We start from the raw sequence: 17,605 nt of genomic DNA, 5'->3' as shown, positions 1-17,605 counted from the left end.
TCTACTTTGTTAAATATGGATATTATATATAAAAGATCATCCGTACAAAATTCTTCTATATTGCTCCATATAATGTCCAAGTTGAATATTTATTAGTAATAATAGAAATAGAAATAAACAGCTGGCTAAATTTTGTTCGAATGTTGGAATGGAAACAGTATTTTAGAATATTAGACTGTGGCTGTTAGTACATGACAGTCCATTAGATAACATGTCAACAGCTATTAATTACATCTACATTTGGAAGTGTGGTGTTTGTTTCTTTCATATTTATTATGATATAAATTGTTCGCATCTCTTACATATTGTATAAAGTTGGTTTGTAGTTGACTGCGATGTTCTTGGATACAATGGATAATCTGCATTATTGGAGCATCCCTATCCTTCATTAGTTTGCTATATTGAGGATCAGAAAGTAGAATACAGTAGAGCATCGATTATCCGAAACAATTCGGGACTGGGATTTTTCGGATAACTGATCATTTACGAAAAAATATATTAAACACAAAACTGTACTGTATATAATTTTCATCACACGTCTTACAAATACATAATGTAATACATTAAACTAGGCCTATAGTTTTGGTTTGGTAGGGAGGGTAAGAGTGCTGCAACGCCACAGCCCTGGCGTAAATTTGAATTTTCCGACTGGAATGCTTTTGGTTAACCAATGTTTCGGTTGATCGGTATTCGGATAATCGATGCTCTACTGTATATAGAATTAGCATTGTTATATATATATTATGTCTATTGAAACTACACGAATCTTGATTTTATTTTGGAAAATTTTTTGGGGTTTTTGTCTCTTATTCTACAATGTTTTGTTATTAAAACATTTTTTGTATTGTTGTAAGATTTATTGATGTTAGAAAATAAAAATTTAAATAATTTTCAAAATAAAATAATTAAACAATAATTTATTGATATAATTATTTCTTGGAAGCTTTCTTTTTCACGGGAAATTTTCTGCAGACGCCCGTGGGTTCGCTTCATCCTCGCGCCCTATANAAAAAAAAAAAAATTAATATTTTCTACGAATTAAAGATTAAAAGGCTATTAATGTTTGAGTAAAGTAATTTAAAATTTTAATTTACATATAAATTATTTACATGCATAATTTAGTTTTTAAAGAAAACCTATATTTTATTTATCTGAATTAATTCACATACAATTCTTCTGATATAGACAAAATGATTGCTAGCATTAAAAAAAGGAAACTTGTTTGTCTTTTTTGAAAAGTAATATTTATACTAATTGTATTTTATCATTAATAATATATTCTGACTTAACAAAACAATAAATTAAATTGTTTTGTGTCTTTATAGTTGAAATCAATACTTATCAAACTGCATTCTCATTATAAACAATAAAAAAAAGATATATTTTTTTTTCAGAATTTACATTCTTATTTTTTTGAAAATTGTTACATTATATATGACGCGACTGAGATAATTTGGAAAAAAGTTTGAATATTTGATAATCTATTGAATTTTTTGGCTTCAAAATATTTTCACTTTTGAATTGCATTCTGTAACAGAATGCGACTGAAAACTGAAGACAGAGCTTAGAATATTACATGTTTTTTTCAAAAATAAAAAGGATTTCTGTGGATAAAAATTGTTTTTTTTTTCTTTTTTATGTATTGTTGCTATCTTCATATATTAGTTATTATTATTTCTTATAAAATGAAAACAGTATTTAACTTTTAAACAATACACTTTAAAATTATGATAAACTGTTAAAGGTATTCGTTAAGTCATGAATTAGAAAATCTTAATTATAACTTTTGAAAGAATGTATTTTTTTCAATGATATATTTATTATTTATTATAGTGGATTTAAGTTCAGCTAGTGAAGAAGCAGATTCGGATGATTCTGATTCCAGAGACTTAAGTGGATATGCTTGTCATCATTGCTATACTACAAGTGAGAGATTTTATTTCTCAAAATATTTATTTTGAAATATTAAAGTTTAATAATTAATTCATTTATAATTATTTTTTAATTTAATATAATTTCTATTAATTATTAGCTTCTAAAGATTGGCATCACGCTGGAAAAGATCACGCTTTGTTATGTACAGAATGTAGGCTATTTTTCAAAAAGTATGGTGAACAACGTCCTCTCTCGGAGCCTAGAGAACCTCCTCCTTTCATGTTTAAACCCGTAAAAGAAGAAGAAAATAATAATTCAGTCAATGGTAAACATGTTATGAGAACCAGAAGAAGTAAAGAGGTAATTAGTATTTTTATATATGGTTTTAAAAAACATAAAACACAAAACGTATAAACAATGCAATAAGTAATTTCTCAAATAATGAGTTTCTTAACCTTGACACACATTTTTCATTTGTTCATACTGATGAAATCACTCGTATTTTTATTTAATAATATTTTAACTTTTCACTCATTATGCTCTTAATTCATTATAAATACATGAATACATTTTCACAAAAGAATATGAATGTTTTCGAAAATTTTAGCAATGAAAATCATAATTTATGACGATAATAGGTTAATGAATGAAAAATATAAAAACTCAAAAGTAAAAACAGTTTAAAAAAAATCAAACTACATGTTTTTTGATAATGCTAAAATTTGTTATTTTTCTCTTGCTATTTTCCAATATTAAAAAAATTCTAACAGCATTATTTATATGGAAACTAGCTGAAACAGTCTAAAATATCTGACTTTAAAATGAGGCACAATTTTGAATCTATATCATTGGTGTTTTTAATTATATAATTCATATCAGTGATAGACTGAAGTTGACAGATTTAAATATTTTATTATAAATTATTCGAAACATGTACAATTTTCTGATCATTTCATTGTTATATATTTTCATTTAATTTTTAATTCTTGGATTTAAATATAATATTTGGACAATTCGTAAGTTTTTGCATTCAGTTCTTTCATTTCGTTTGTCTTTAAATTCAATCTGTTCAAATATTCATTAGGATAAGTTGTATGTAAAACTGAAAATGGAAGCTCAATCACCTTAACAATCAGTATGAAATAACTTTTGTTATGTTAACAAATATTTAACATAAACAAAATACGAAAAATATAGTATAAATAATGGATTTAATTTATTGAAATTATGCAAAATAATAATAATTTTCTATTTTTACATTGATATTTTTTTACATTAAAAATTTAAGTGAATATTCATTAAACATAATTTATGTAAAGTGAAGTGGTTTAGCTATGTAATATTGTTAAAATAAAATTTATTCTTTTTTTAACAAAAGTAAGATATAGATAAAAGTATAGCGAAAAAAAGATTATCTGCCATATATAAAAAATTAATAGCATGCTAATATCTCAAAGTAATCTAAAAATGTGTTTTTATATAACAAAAATAATTCTAAAATTATATCTACTCACTTTTCCATCATTTATAAGTATAGAGAATTTTAATATTTTCTCATAAATACTAATCATAAAGAAAATTCAATACTTAAAATGGCACTTAGATTGTTTATATATATATATAATTTTAAATAATATCACATTACCTAACACAGACATAACAAAGCAATAAAAATCAAAAATGTTTTAATTAAATAACTATAGTATGTTAAAGACTTTCAAATAATATGTGTAAATTATTTCGTGTAGTGTGAGGTTAAATAACTTTTAAGATTTTATTATTATTTTTTCAAAATTAGTATTGTCTGTAATAACAATAAGTATCTGTCTGGTAATGTAAATAATTAATATATTTTATTGCAGTCACAAAAGACAAAATCAAGAGGAGTGAGTAGTCCCTTCAATTCAGATACTCACAGTACAAGAAGTGTTCAGAAATCACCTGGTGTTACTGCAGTTGGCAATGGTGATAAACATGAAGATAAGAAGAAAAAGGTTTTAGTATATTTTAAATCCCTTTTTTGTGATAGTGAACTCACAATGATAATTTGTTCTGCTCAATTATTCTTCACAAAAAGATAAATGTTAAGAATACAAACAGTGATTGAATTAAATCAATTTAGCTTTTTATGGTCTATTACAGAAACAAAGCCGGTAATAGGCTTAAAGCTGTTGTTCAGACTTGCCTCTAGCTTGGTCCAAGGTACAGTTTTTGTCAGGAACAACAATAGTTAACAATGGCCAACTGTTTGCCTAAAGGCAAGGATTATGTGGCGCAGGTGTAATCTAAGCTGCTACTGAGACCTTAATTTTATAAATAATCTTTAGTTTTCTAAACTTTTAAATTATCCAGTAGTCCTATATATATGTACAGTACTACTGGATAATTTAAAATTTAGGATATACGTATACACTAAAAATAACTCAGTTAATTAGATTTAATTTATGGCAAATTCAAGTTTTATATGTTGTATCTTTCATAAACTTTTCATTTTTCAGTTTAAAATAACATTAAAGAAAAAAATGAAAGAAATTGAAAAATTACCATATAATTTAATGACAATCAAAACAGTAAGAATACTTAAACTAGTAAAATTAGTTTAATTAAATTGAATTTTCATAAGAAAGGACGGAAGTTTCAGAATAATTTGTTATTCTCTTTTGGAATTTTCTAAGTTATTTAATTAATCCAATTCTAATTGTAAACCACTCTTCCTGTTGGAAAAACAAATCTTTGTGTGAAAGAGATTAAAGTATAAGTATTTATCTATCTCCTTTTAACTATTTAGGTTAATGGGTTTATATCCTAGAGGCATAATTAAAAATGTTAGAGGACCAGTTATGACTAGGAAAGGACAATTTTTAAGTTGAACTAGGATAGGCTGACCATAACATTTACAATCCAACTGAGGACACATTTCAGAATCAATAAAAATGGGGTCTAATACTGATTGAACTTTGCTTATTTTTTGAATTTATTTATTTATTGATCTATAAATTTGGTTTATATTATATTGGTGTGTTAATAAAATTGCTTTATTCAAAAGATTGTTTCTACAAAAAAATATTAAAAACAGGAAAAACCGGAGACAGTTTCTGGAATTTGGGGATTTTTCTTTTTATACAAATTGCTACAACTTAACAACTTTAGTTAAATTATAATTTGTTTTTCATTCCAATAATTTTGTAACACCTCTGTGAAAACAGTTAAATTAATTTAAGACAATAAAATATTTTAAAATGATTTTATTAAAATTTAATTATTATTATTATTGTTTAGAAACTATATATTAATGAATTAATTGTAATGAGAAATTGTTCCTATGTTATCTTTGATGTACAGTTTGTGATTTAACTGCTAAAATTTTGAGTTATTAAATGAAAACATTTCTTTTTTAGCTTAAAAGCTTAAAAATATAAGCTTTTAATTGAATCATATAAACAAAGAAAATATCATTTTGTTTTTAGTAATATACTGTTATCAGAATTGATTTGGATTAGATTTTAAAAGTTCTTAAAATTTTATTCCGAATAGAAAATTACAAGGGAAAGTCCAGCGAAAGGTAAAAAACGAGCACGGGAAGAAAAGAATACACCGGAATGTGAAGAAGAAAAAAGTTCTCAGAGGAAACGTTGCACAAGCGACCAACCAACCAGTCCATCAGAATCTATCACGACCGAAAGCAGCAGTATTTCAAATGAAGAGAATGGGCACGAAGGTGATAATGAAGAACAAGAAGGTGATGGACTTAGTTCTCCATGCTCACCTCTTGATCCCTCTTTACCTCCACCCTTTCCTTCGACAGCTGAGTGCACAAACGAAAAGTAAATATATTTTAACTTTTTATTTAATTTTTGATTCTGAAAATGATAAGAATTGTTTTTATCTTAATGACATAGATAAGTTATATAAAATCTGTTGAATATTAAATGATCTTTGTAAATAATTAAAAATGTTTTATATAAATTTAATAATTAATCTAATTTGTATAATTGTTTTAATGTTATGAAACATAATGAATATATTTAGCTCTATTGATCCTCAATTTTATGAATCTTGATATAATTGACTTTGGATACAGTACGCACTTGGTATTATTGGTTCACTGTTTCCTCTGTTAGTCTGTTATATCAAAGGTCAATAATAATAAATTAGAAAAAAGAAGAGCAAAAATTGTGATGTCACTATTTTTAATTATTTACATATAACATATGTGTTAAAATAAATTTAAAAATTTGAATACTATGTAATCAATAATAATTTTTTAATTAATAGATCTGAAAATGATGCTCAAAAATTATCAGACAGTACTACAAATTCATCTATACCAAAAGATACATTTGTTCAGCCTCTTCCTCCAGACAGCATTGTTCCATTAGTGCAACAAATAAAAACAGAACAAGCAGAGACAGTAAGTACTGTTTGTCAGTTACAGGACACAAATTCAAGTAAAGATGAGGATGTGACTCAACCCACGGTACAAAATAATGAATGCACCATGAACACAGAACCTAGTCTGCCTTCTGTAATGGAAACTGTGATAGAGAAGAGTGATAGTCAGCCTCCCGTTGGAGAAAATGTAAGACCACCTTCTAGAAAAGAAAGTGTGGAAAATAAGGTTCTTCCAGTAACTGTTCTAGATTCTGTGAATGTAGAAAATCTGCCAGAAAGAGGGTGTAAAGCAATTTCAAATTCGCCCACTGCTTTAGATTGTGTGATTAGAAGCAATGTGTCTACTCCAACATCAGTGGAGTGTTTGAAACAAACCAAAACACCACCAATTGCAGTAGAAAGCACAACAAAAGGACAGACTCCTATTGCAAATGGTGGCATAAAAGATCTTAGTGTGCTTCCATCTATATCAGAAAATACAGTTAAAAGTTCAAAACCATTGCCTGTTTCAATTGATAGTATTGTGAAAGTAACAAAAAATTCTCCAGAACCAGCAGATAGCATAATGAAGAATAGTGTTATTCCATCTGTTGATAATATGTTCATATCACAACCAGCACCAATGGATAACAGAATTAAGAACAATTTACCTGTTCAAAACGCTGTGGAAAATATTTATGTAAATTCCGCTCTAGATAATCGAATAAAAAGTAACTTAGGACCTATAACGCCCATAGATAATGTGTTCTTAGCATCATCTAATCCCATGGAAAATAGAATTAAAACTGCTTTACCATCATCATCATCTACAGAAAATGCTTTTCCAGTAACAACTACTTTGACAGACACTAAAGTAAAAAGTAGTAATTTAACTCTCTCTACTTCAACATGCAGTGCTTTTGAAGGTAATGTTACGTCATCTGTAGTGCCTTTAAACCCAATGGTGAAAGTGAAGGAAGAAGTAAGATCTACCTCTTCCCCACATCACTCGCCTTCTTCCCCACTTTCTGGGCAGCCGGTATGTCTCACTTTTTCGCCTCATAAATCTAAATCAACAGTTATGGAGCAGGCTCCAACACTCAGGGAAAATGAACAAGTAACACTTTTTGCTTCACCATCATCACATAAATATCCAGGACCTTCTCCTCATAATATAAAAGTGGAGCCACCAGAACCTTGTCTTTCAAATATTTCTTCACATTTTCCAAGTTTTCAAGCACCTTCAGTCTCGTCACCTTCAAATCTTAATTTAGATAATCTTAGTTCTAATAACAACATTCATCCGTTGAATCGAACTGATAAATCTGGTTCGCCTCATTCTTCAAATATGACAAAACAGTCGTATTCACCATATGCTTTCCATCATCCTTATGCCTCACATATTTATCCATCTAGTGGTCTCCAGCATCATTTTGCCTATTCACAACAGCCTGTATCATCATCAGAAAATCCAGTGTCTTCCTCTTCCAATAAAATAGCAACATCCCTTTCTATAACACAACCCTTAACTTCAACCGCAGTCACTCAATCTTCCAAACATGTGTTATCAAGTTCTTTATCTTCTACCCAAATTTCTGCCTCCCAGTCACAAGTTCCACCAACTATTCATCCATCACAAACTCATGCATCAAAATCAATAGTATCAGGGATTGCTGGCAAACGTGATAGTGATAGTGGAGTAGTCCACCACGCACCCCCAGTACATCATGGTGGCAATGAAGAAGATGAAGAACAAGAATCATTTTCAGTTACTCGTGGTCCTAGTCCAGAACCAAAGGTGGAAGATACAGAATGCCATCGTAGTCAATCGGCCATGTAAGTTTTTAATTGTGCTACAAATAAATTTATCATTTTTTCAAACTTTCTTACATAGAATTAATGCATAATCGTCATAAATCAATAACTGTAACTATTAATATCAACAAAGATAACAGTAATTATTAATTATGTTATGTTGCAAGTTATTGATTTGTTATTACGAGCATCTATAATTTGTCATATAATTATTAAGAGAGAACATTTTAAAAGAGATTGAACAATCTTGCTCTGGTATTTTTTATTTTATTTTTGATTCTTAAAGTAGAATCAAGAAAGTTAAAATAATTAAAACAACAAATAGTTTTGTTATGAATATTTTTCATTAGATTGCATTATCATTAAATATATACAAAAGTTTCTATTTTAGAAGCTAATATTTTTAATATCAGCATACAAATTACATCAGAACAAATGTTTTTTGCTAATTTAATTAGCTATCGCTAGATTCTGATCAAATACAAAAACATAATCTTAAAGTTTGGTTTTATATTACGTTGGAATCTGATGGTGGCTAATTCAATTAGCCAAAAACATTTGTTTTGATATAAATTTAATGCTGGATGATAAAGGTTTCAGTTTCTAAAGTTGTATTCATTTAGTTATTGCTTATATTTACATTAAAGTGATGTTCTTTTCACATTTCACGTCCCTTTCTCAACTTTAATGCTTTCAAATTGTACAAATCATCTTAAATAGTAAATATATTAAGTTATAATACTAATAAAAATTTAAACTTCTGAAAATTTTAAAAAGATTAAATTTAAAAATAACATCTTTAAACAAAAGCTAGTTAGAGATTTCTTAACCCAAAGTTATAAATTTATCAAATTAAATTTTTTCAAAATTTATCTGGTGAAGTTCTAAATGATCGACATCTATTTTAAAATATGATTACTGTTTTAAATGACTTGAAAATGTGCTTATGAATTATTTCAAATATAGAATATCTACGCAACAATTTCAAATCTAGAAAACCACATATGGTTAATAGTAATAAATATCAAATGTAAAGAATTTTTAAATAATAATCCATTACTGTTTTTAAGTCAACTTTATAATATGATTAAAAAGAGAAATTAATTGGTATTTTGTTGGATTTGTATATAGATTTTTACGGCATTGGAATCGTGGTGACTGTAATTCTTGTGCAAGAACTGACCTCACTTTCAAACCCGTTCCTGATTCTTGCTTGGCAAGAAAGCGAGAGGAACGGGCAAGAAAAGCTGCCGAGAAAGAAAGGGAGGAAAATAAAGCGGTAAGTTAAAAATTTTAATTTTGTTTATGAAACGCTGAATTTAAAAATATCTCTATATACATACAATATATACCGTGCACACATTCCAAAATATTTATTTATTAACTTATTAATATTATTAACACATTATTTATTAATTTTATCAATATACTTGATGATAATTAAAAAAATCTCTCCTTTATTAAGAAATTATCATAATAATATGAAAGTGTAACAAAAATCCTGTACGGAATGATTTAAAAGAAATTGTTTAGCACTAAAAAGTACAGAAAATAAAAAAAATATATACAAATGGTACCATCGGCAATTTAAAAATTTCTATAAATATTTGATATTTATTAAAAATGGTTTCACTGAATGTAGAATTATAAAAGACCTTACAGAAAAATAGAATAGTTAAGAATTCTAAATTGAAAAAAATAGGGGAAAAGTTACAATTAGCCTCATGGAATTACAGTTCCACTTTTGCTTGTTGACATTATATCCAAGTGAAGAAGTTTAAAATAGGTCAGACAACTAAAGCATTGAAATGTGATAGACTCAAAATGCGATTATTTCAGGAAGTTTTTTTAACGAATGAAGTTTTGTGAAAGAAATTTGTTGGCTTACACAAGTGGTCCACATGTGCTCTTGAAGGTTCTGTTTTTGTAGTAAATGAATAACAAGGAATAAACACACAAATCTGTTTTATTAGTGTTACAAACATGATAACTTTCCGAGTACTGACTAAATCCTCCTTTGGGAAAACAAATCAAAAAACATTTCTTAAAATACAAATTTCAAGGAATAATTTATTAAAAAAAATTGATTTTTTTTTCCTTGCCAGATAATAATTATAAATTTTAATGCTTATTATGCAATAATTATATCGTATCGTTAATTTACTAGAAATTTATTTTAGTAAAAAAGCTGATTAGAATTGTTATTAGAAGTTAAAAATTGTAACAACTTCAGTTATATATTAAGATTATTTTTGTTAGTATTTGTTATTCTAAATCTATATTCCTGAAATCATTAATAATATATATAAAACCTTTCAAACTTAAAATTATACAAGACAAACATTTGATCAAATTATTTGGTATTATTTTATATAAATTACATAGATCTGTTAAATGTGCTAAAAAATATTCATCTATATTAATGAAATATTTAAATATATGCAAGTATTTTAGATGAGATATTAAATTTAGCACTATTACAAAGATAGGTTTTGGGCCCCTCTATACTTACTATCTACCAAGTTTAGTATTTTATTACAATTGAATATTAAAATTAGCATTTAATCCATTTATTACACTCCGTTCAATATGTTCTTAACTTCAACAATCTTTGTGCTGTGGAAGGGAATCTACTGAACTTCATACTTTTCTAGATCTGAATTGCTGAGATTCCTTTTCACAGAAATATATCAAGGTAGAACATACAAAATCATATTCCAAGAGATATTCTTCAGAATGAGAAGTTGAACTCTGGGATGTGATGAAGGATGATCAGGATTTAAGTTGAGGATGAACATATTGAACATAAATGGGTTGAAATGCTGATTTGAATGGTATTTGAGTTAGTTCCGAATGTTGGGTATTCAGGTATACCACAGGTACACACATTTAAAGGGTTAATAAAGTGGAAAAAGATTTATTCAGAAGTTAACTTTTTTGTTACACAGTTTATAATGTTTTGCACTTTGTTTTCATTCTTAGATTAGTTCATTAAAACCTCTCCTAATACAATTGTTATAAAGCATAATTATGGTTGGATTTAGAGCAGGTTGAAAGATATGTTGAAAAATGTTATCAATGTTAGATTATTAAAGATTTTCTCAAATTTATAATTCTGCTTAACACATCCTTTTTAAAACTTGAATTTGCTGATTGATATTTATTATACTAGACAAGGGTGAATGAGGCTATATATTTTTTTAATTTAAACTTTAGTGGATGTTTTTAATGAAGTTAAGTTATTCCATGATATAATAAATTTTTTCTTCTGAGAACTCAAGTATTTTCACTAACACATTTGTGGATCTGTAAACCACAGGTTGAGAAATTGTTACCCAAATTATCTTGCCTACTTGGGTATGAAAATTTTAGTTTCAGCATTAATTTCAGTAAGATTTGTGTGTATCATTGTTTATTTGTACCAGTAATACAGCATTAAACTAGCAGGTAACTTTTTGACTGCCGTTCACTAAATTTAGCAATATTGTGACGATGGTAAATATGCTTAGATTTAGACATTTGATTTTAAATTAGGTTCTAAACTTTTGATTTTTAATTCAATTATATATTTTTATATAATCATTCATTAGAAAACTTTTGTATTTATCCATTAGAATTGTAATATACAATAATTTATAATAATACTATACATTATAGCACTGTTATAAATTTTTTCTGCATGTAAAAATATATTTCCTTGCATTTATTTAAGACAAAATATTAATAAAAAAAATTTTTTTTGATTTATTTTTAGAAACTTGGGGTCTCGGAAAGGGGTATTGGCCTGGATTGTAAGTCTGGTTCCATCTCACACGGTGATAATCATCTCAGTCCGTTCGATCGCATCCCTCCTCGTAGCTGTCACGATACCCCGGCATTAAGGCAGTTGAGCGAATATGCACGACCGCATGCTACGTTTTCACCATGCTATACGAGAACGTCTGTCGGAGGACCTATACCTTCCGTTGGGAACGCCGGTATCCCATTAGGAATGTTACCTCACGGAATAGATCCTATTCTTCATTATCAGTTGTCATCAGGAATGTACGGTGCTGCAGCAAGGGAAAGGTAACGTATACTTTGAATTTTAACTGATTAAAAAGCAAAACATATCATATATTACATGTTTTTAATTGCATATTTTTTACATAGTTGCCAATATTTTTAATTATATTTACTTAGGATATTTTGTCTTTGTTGTATTCGTTACTGTAAATAAATTTATATGCATTAATTTAGAAAAATCAACTATATAAAGTAGTAATTCTTTGGATAAATTAAGTATTATAAAAAGTATTCACATAATTGGAAGAAAAATAAATGTCTTCATGTTTTGTCCTTTTGAACATTTCAGGAACATACTGGTCTTTATAATGGAGTCCTTTATTTGATGCTACTCATCTACCTCAGTATACAAAAACACTTAAAAATTCCTGGGCAGTGGCACAATATAAAAATATACTAATTAATAAATAAAATTGCCAATCACTGGCAATTTTGTTTATTAATTAATATGAAAATGGATGAGCAGCCTCAAATAAAAGGTCAACTTTACTGTAAAGACTATTGTGTTCCTGAGCTGTTGAAAAGGACAAAATATGAAGACATTTATTGTTTCTTCCAATTATGAGAATACTTTTTTTATAATTCATTGTTTTCTTGACAGTTTTATTTAATAATTAAATATTGTATTATAATTTGACTTCTCTAAATAAATGCGTTCAAAATTTTTTAATAAATAAATATCAAGATATTGTAATTATTGCTTTTTATTAAACTTTATGTAGCAAATACAACAATAATGTAAAATTGTACGATTAAGAATAAACATTTTTACTGCACTTGTTAATAAGAGTCATCCAAAACATCAAAAAATAGAAATTTTAATAAAAACATGGAATAGCACTTTTACATGAATTGACTAGTTTTATTATTAACCATACAATAAATACTACATGTACTGTACCGTATGTGAGGCCCTCATTTTGTTATATCTATACACTTTTTAACAACAGAACTAATTTTAAAAATTTGCAATTTAAACTGTGCTTTATGGGGCAAGTTCTTTATTGTGTTTTAAGTTGTTAACTTTACAAGTTCATTTAAGTTTGGCAAAAATTCTTTCGCATGTTTTTAATAAAATTTCTACCATTTAATGTTGTGGATGACTTTATTAACTAATTTATATCACACAAATATTTATAAAAATATTTGTATTTTTATTTAATATTTAGCCAATTAAATTAAATGATTTAATTTCAATTTGTTCATATTTAAGAGCTTCATATTAATTAAAAGTTTGTAAAACTTTGCTAATTTTCTTTGTTTCTGTTTAAGAAGTAATTCCTATATAAAAATATAATTTGTTATTGATTTTGAAAGTATTTAACCAATTTTAAGTGAACTAAAATTTATCTTATATTATTCGTAGGTTTGAATTAGAATTAGAAAGAGAGAAAAGGGAACGTGACTTGCAGGACAAGTTAAAAGCAGAATTTGAACTGAAATCACGTCTTCCTCCTGGAATGGCCGGTGCAGTAGCTGGCGGTGCATTTGATCCTCATTGGTTAGAATTGCAAAGACGCTACAGTGCAATGCCGGGTGGACCCGCACCCAACATGGTTGCGGGTCCATCTTCGGGAATACCTCCTCCCTTTGGACTCTATCCTCCGAATGACAGAGAACGACTAGAACGATTAGGTATCGCAACGTCACTTTCGGGTCCGGAAGTTGCCATTGATCGCCTATCGGCAGAACGGGTACATTCTGAACGTCTGATGTTGGGCACAGATCCTCTACTTCGTCTCCAAATGGCAGGTATCACCCCTGAACTACATACCCATGCTCATACACATGCTCATGCCCACACTCATCTTCATTTACACCCACATGATCCTGTATCTGTTGCAGCAGCAGCAGCTGCTGCTATGGGAGTATCTTCTCATACAGGAGTTGATCCTTCTGGCCATCCTGCATCTGGACCTCACCCATTACTACCTCCTGCTGGATATACAGGACCACGACCAGGTATTCTGCAAAGATCTGAGCTGTTGCATCCTCAATCTGGAATGCTGAGGCCACAATATGAAGATCAACTGGCTCATCAGGTATTTCTAAATAATTAATTGCTTCAAATACAAGTAATTTTAACAGCAGTGTTTTTCAAATGAAATTTAAGCAGTGAAAAATTCTATGGCAATTTTTATTTGAAGTTTTTGAAAAGAAATGAAATCCTGCATCCTAATTCAAAATTATTCTTTCTGAATAATTATTTACTTTCCTTAAAGTAAAAATTCGATGTTTGAAAATTACAGAATTAAGAATAATGTAAATAAATCAAGAATATTAAAAATTAGTTAATAATTTAATGTATATTAATTCATGAATTTTTTGGAACATTTAATGTAAAGGTATGTACAACTAAATTTGTTTTCATATGAAGATAATTATAGTAAGTTAATTTCAATTTTTTTTTAAATAAAAAATTAGTCTTAAAATTTCACGTCAGCATTTATAAATTGCATATTAATTTAAAACCGTGCTTTTATTTTCAGTTATCAGCTCAGTTAGCTCACCAAGAGCAGATACAACGACAAATGCTGTTGGAGCGCGAGCGATATGCTCACATGGGTGGCAGTATTCCTCATCCTTCTCAATTAATCCCTCAACACGAGGAATTTTTACGGTAAGAATTTAAAAAGTTTTTCTACAATAAAGCCAAGTTTGACAAAGGAAAGACTTCACACTAATTTATTTATTTTACACAAATAAGTATTTTTCGCAATTTTTTTTTTTTAGTTGATTATTCCTTTATGTCAGAAGTACTGTACTAGAAGATTATGACATCAAAGAATATGATTCACAAACTTCTCTGTTTATAATTCATTTCACATGATTTGTTTTACAACAAAGGGTTCCTAACCTATTTTCTTATTTACACCTTTCCAAAATTAGATTTAATTTGCCAACTCTTTATACACTGATATAGAATAAGAAAAAATTATAAATAAAATAAAATAATCAGATAGGAATACTAATAATTTTTTTTAATAAACATGATTCTATGTTTTACTTTACTAAAATTTAAAGATATATGAATTTTCATTATTTACTATTATAATCGTGTTGGTGAAGTGTATCCTAGTCTAGTGTCACACCAGATACAGGAAGTTGTTATTATGTACGAATAAAATTAATTTGACGACAATCTCTCGAATGAATCGATTGGCCCTTCAGGTCAATAGTAAGTGGATTGCAAACTCCTGATTTACAGTAATAAATTTTATTTACATTACGTTACAAAATTGAAGAAAATTATACAATTTATTTATTAATTAATATATTTAAATGGGCATCCAATATTAAAGGTACAAGCCAAAATTACATTAACATTTATAATTAAAGAGAATATTTAATACATTCCACAAAAAACTACATACTTTTGTTTATTTCTTGACGTAATTTCTGTAAACATTGAGACATTTATCCCAGCGTGAAACTAGTTTGAACATCCCTTCATGGTACTGTTGCTTGCTAAGTTGTTTGAAGTAGTCCAGAATGGTGTCTCACAATTCCTCCTAATCTGTAAAGCACTTTCCTGCCAAAAATTTCTTTAAATGAAAATCTGAGGTGGCTAAATCTGGACTATATGGAGGATGTTGCAGGACTTCTGCTATACCAACACAGTTTGGTTTGATTTGACATAGGGAGTATAGTCCATATATTGAGAAATAAACAAAAGTATGTAGTTTTTTGTGAAATGTATTAAATATTTTCATTAATTGTAAATGTTAGTGTAATTTTTGTTCGTACCTTTAATATCGGACACCCCTCGTACTATTAACTGCTACTTAAATTGAAGATTTTTAAAAAAAGTATAATAGTGTAATGATAATCATTGTTCTTTGACTTTCTGTAACTTATTAGAATTCTTTGACTAAAATTATATTTATAAGAAATTGCAATAATTTATGAAAAAGTGTTTGCAGTGATAAAACATTACTTTGTAAGTATAGTTTTAACTTCTCTTTCTCTGTCTTTAAAGAACTTCACTTAGAGTTAAACATTACACATGCTATTAATTAAATACTGTCGTTTAATTTTGTTTCTTCTCATCAATGGTACATTTTTCCATTTTTAATAAATTAAGAAAATATAATGCTAGCAAAAAGAGAATAGAATATGGTAACAATTTAGGTTGAAATCTGTTAATACAATGAATATATGTCTACTGTAAATATACTGCATTTATGTTTTTTTTCATAATTTAAAACTAACGTTTTATTTTATTTTTTGAAATTATGATATATTAACATGCTTTTTTACTTATTGGATTACCTATTTAAATGATTTTAAAATAAATGTTGAACATTAAAAATTGTTAAGATTAGAGAATGATTTCCAACTAGAACCACACAATCAGATTAAATAAATTTTTGGAGTTATTTTAAAAATGTTTATTAAGCAAAGCTCAATAAGGAGAAGAAATCACTTCTTTATTTATATACATATACAAGATAGGATTCGATAATTTTAATACACACATTAAAAATGAAGACTAAATTAGTTTATCAAAATATTGGGTGTCCCAAAAGTCAATTAATTGAGATTTGGTCACTTTTAATGAAGTCAGAACTAATTAGTCCTGATCCAGTCAAGTCATTTTCCATTATTCCAGATTAGTTTTAATGTTGTTAAGAAATGCTACCATTTTAAGTTATTGTAATTATGTTAATTATTATTTGAGAACATTGTAATATACATAAATACATTGGAAAACTGTCCAATTTTCGAATTTGCACATTCAAATTTCTCAATGCATGCCCTTGTCACCACACATCCAATAGATAGTTACTCAAACACCACATTATACCACACATCCACACAAATTTGAGTAACAGATAGTTACTCAAATTTTTCCTACACTCACTATGGCATATTCATTGTCACGCTTCCCACAGAAACCACAATTCTATAGTTCCTGCAGATTACTCGTATTGCACGGCGACGAATGATTCTGACTTTGTGAACTGCAGAACACAAAACTCCTTCCCTGTTGCAGAGTTGCCATTTTGTTTATGGTAGTAGAAGATAAAATGTTTGAATGCAGATAGGAGACAAAACTCAGGAAGTTACTCTATCAATTGGTGTACGCTGCGTACTTCTCGGATAATAATTAAAGTAATTTAAAATGGTAGCATTTATTTTGGAAGACCCTATACGGGAGATCGCTTACTTACAAGCATTCAACTTATGAAAAGTTTGACCGTAGGTCTAAAATTTAAATTTCAAGCAGATTGTGAAGTTCTCTTGCCACTCATGGGGTGATTCTGAAGTCAGTTTCTGGCCAATAATAAATAACGTGGGCTTATTTCTATCATGTACAGTGGTACCTCAGGATACGAACGCCCCAGCATACGAAATTTTCAGGATACGACATGAAATTCGAACATATTTTTGCTCCACGATACGAACAAAAACTCACCATACGACGTTACTTTAGTTTGAGGGCCATTTTTTTATTCACTTCTGTTCTTATTTTTTT

The 17,605-nt window shown here is 28.1% G+C and overlaps 1 protein-coding gene across 6 annotated transcripts in view; it reads left to right on the top strand.

The window, feature by feature from the left end:
- The window catches only part of LOC111626587 (arginine-glutamic acid dipeptide repeats protein-like), a 51,904-nt gene that overhangs the window by 19,153 nt on the left and 15,146 nt on the right, over positions 1-17,605 (top strand). For 5 of the 6 annotated variants that reach the window (XM_023370024.1, XM_023370021.1, XM_023370018.1 and 2 more), the window contains 9 exons: positions 1,834-1,926; positions 2,033-2,235; positions 3,738-3,869; positions 5,410-5,699; positions 6,151-8,082; positions 9,193-9,340; positions 11,816-12,129; positions 13,493-14,168; positions 14,616-14,746. In XM_023370024.1, the coding sequence (XP_023225792.1) occupies positions 1,834-1,926; positions 2,033-2,235; positions 3,738-3,869; positions 5,410-5,699; positions 6,151-8,082; positions 9,193-9,340; positions 11,816-12,129; positions 13,493-14,168; positions 14,616-14,746 (3,919 nt within the window). The remainder of the gene's footprint in view (positions 1-1,833; positions 1,927-2,032; positions 2,236-3,737; positions 3,870-5,409; positions 5,700-6,150; positions 8,083-9,192; positions 9,341-11,815; positions 12,130-13,492; positions 14,169-14,615; positions 14,747-17,605) is intronic. The other variant, XM_023370023.1, reaches the window with a different exon arrangement.

The sequence above is a fragment of the Centruroides sculpturatus genome, unplaced genomic scaffold (assembly GCF_000671375.1).
Source record: "Centruroides sculpturatus isolate CEXI.00-Female unplaced genomic scaffold, Cexi_2.0 scaffold304, whole genome shotgun sequence".
NCBI classification, from domain to species: domain Eukaryota; kingdom Metazoa; phylum Arthropoda; class Arachnida; order Scorpiones; family Buthidae; genus Centruroides; species Centruroides sculpturatus.
The sequence above is the reverse complement of the archived record's forward strand: the minus strand, read 5'-3'. Positions and strand labels throughout refer to the sequence as shown.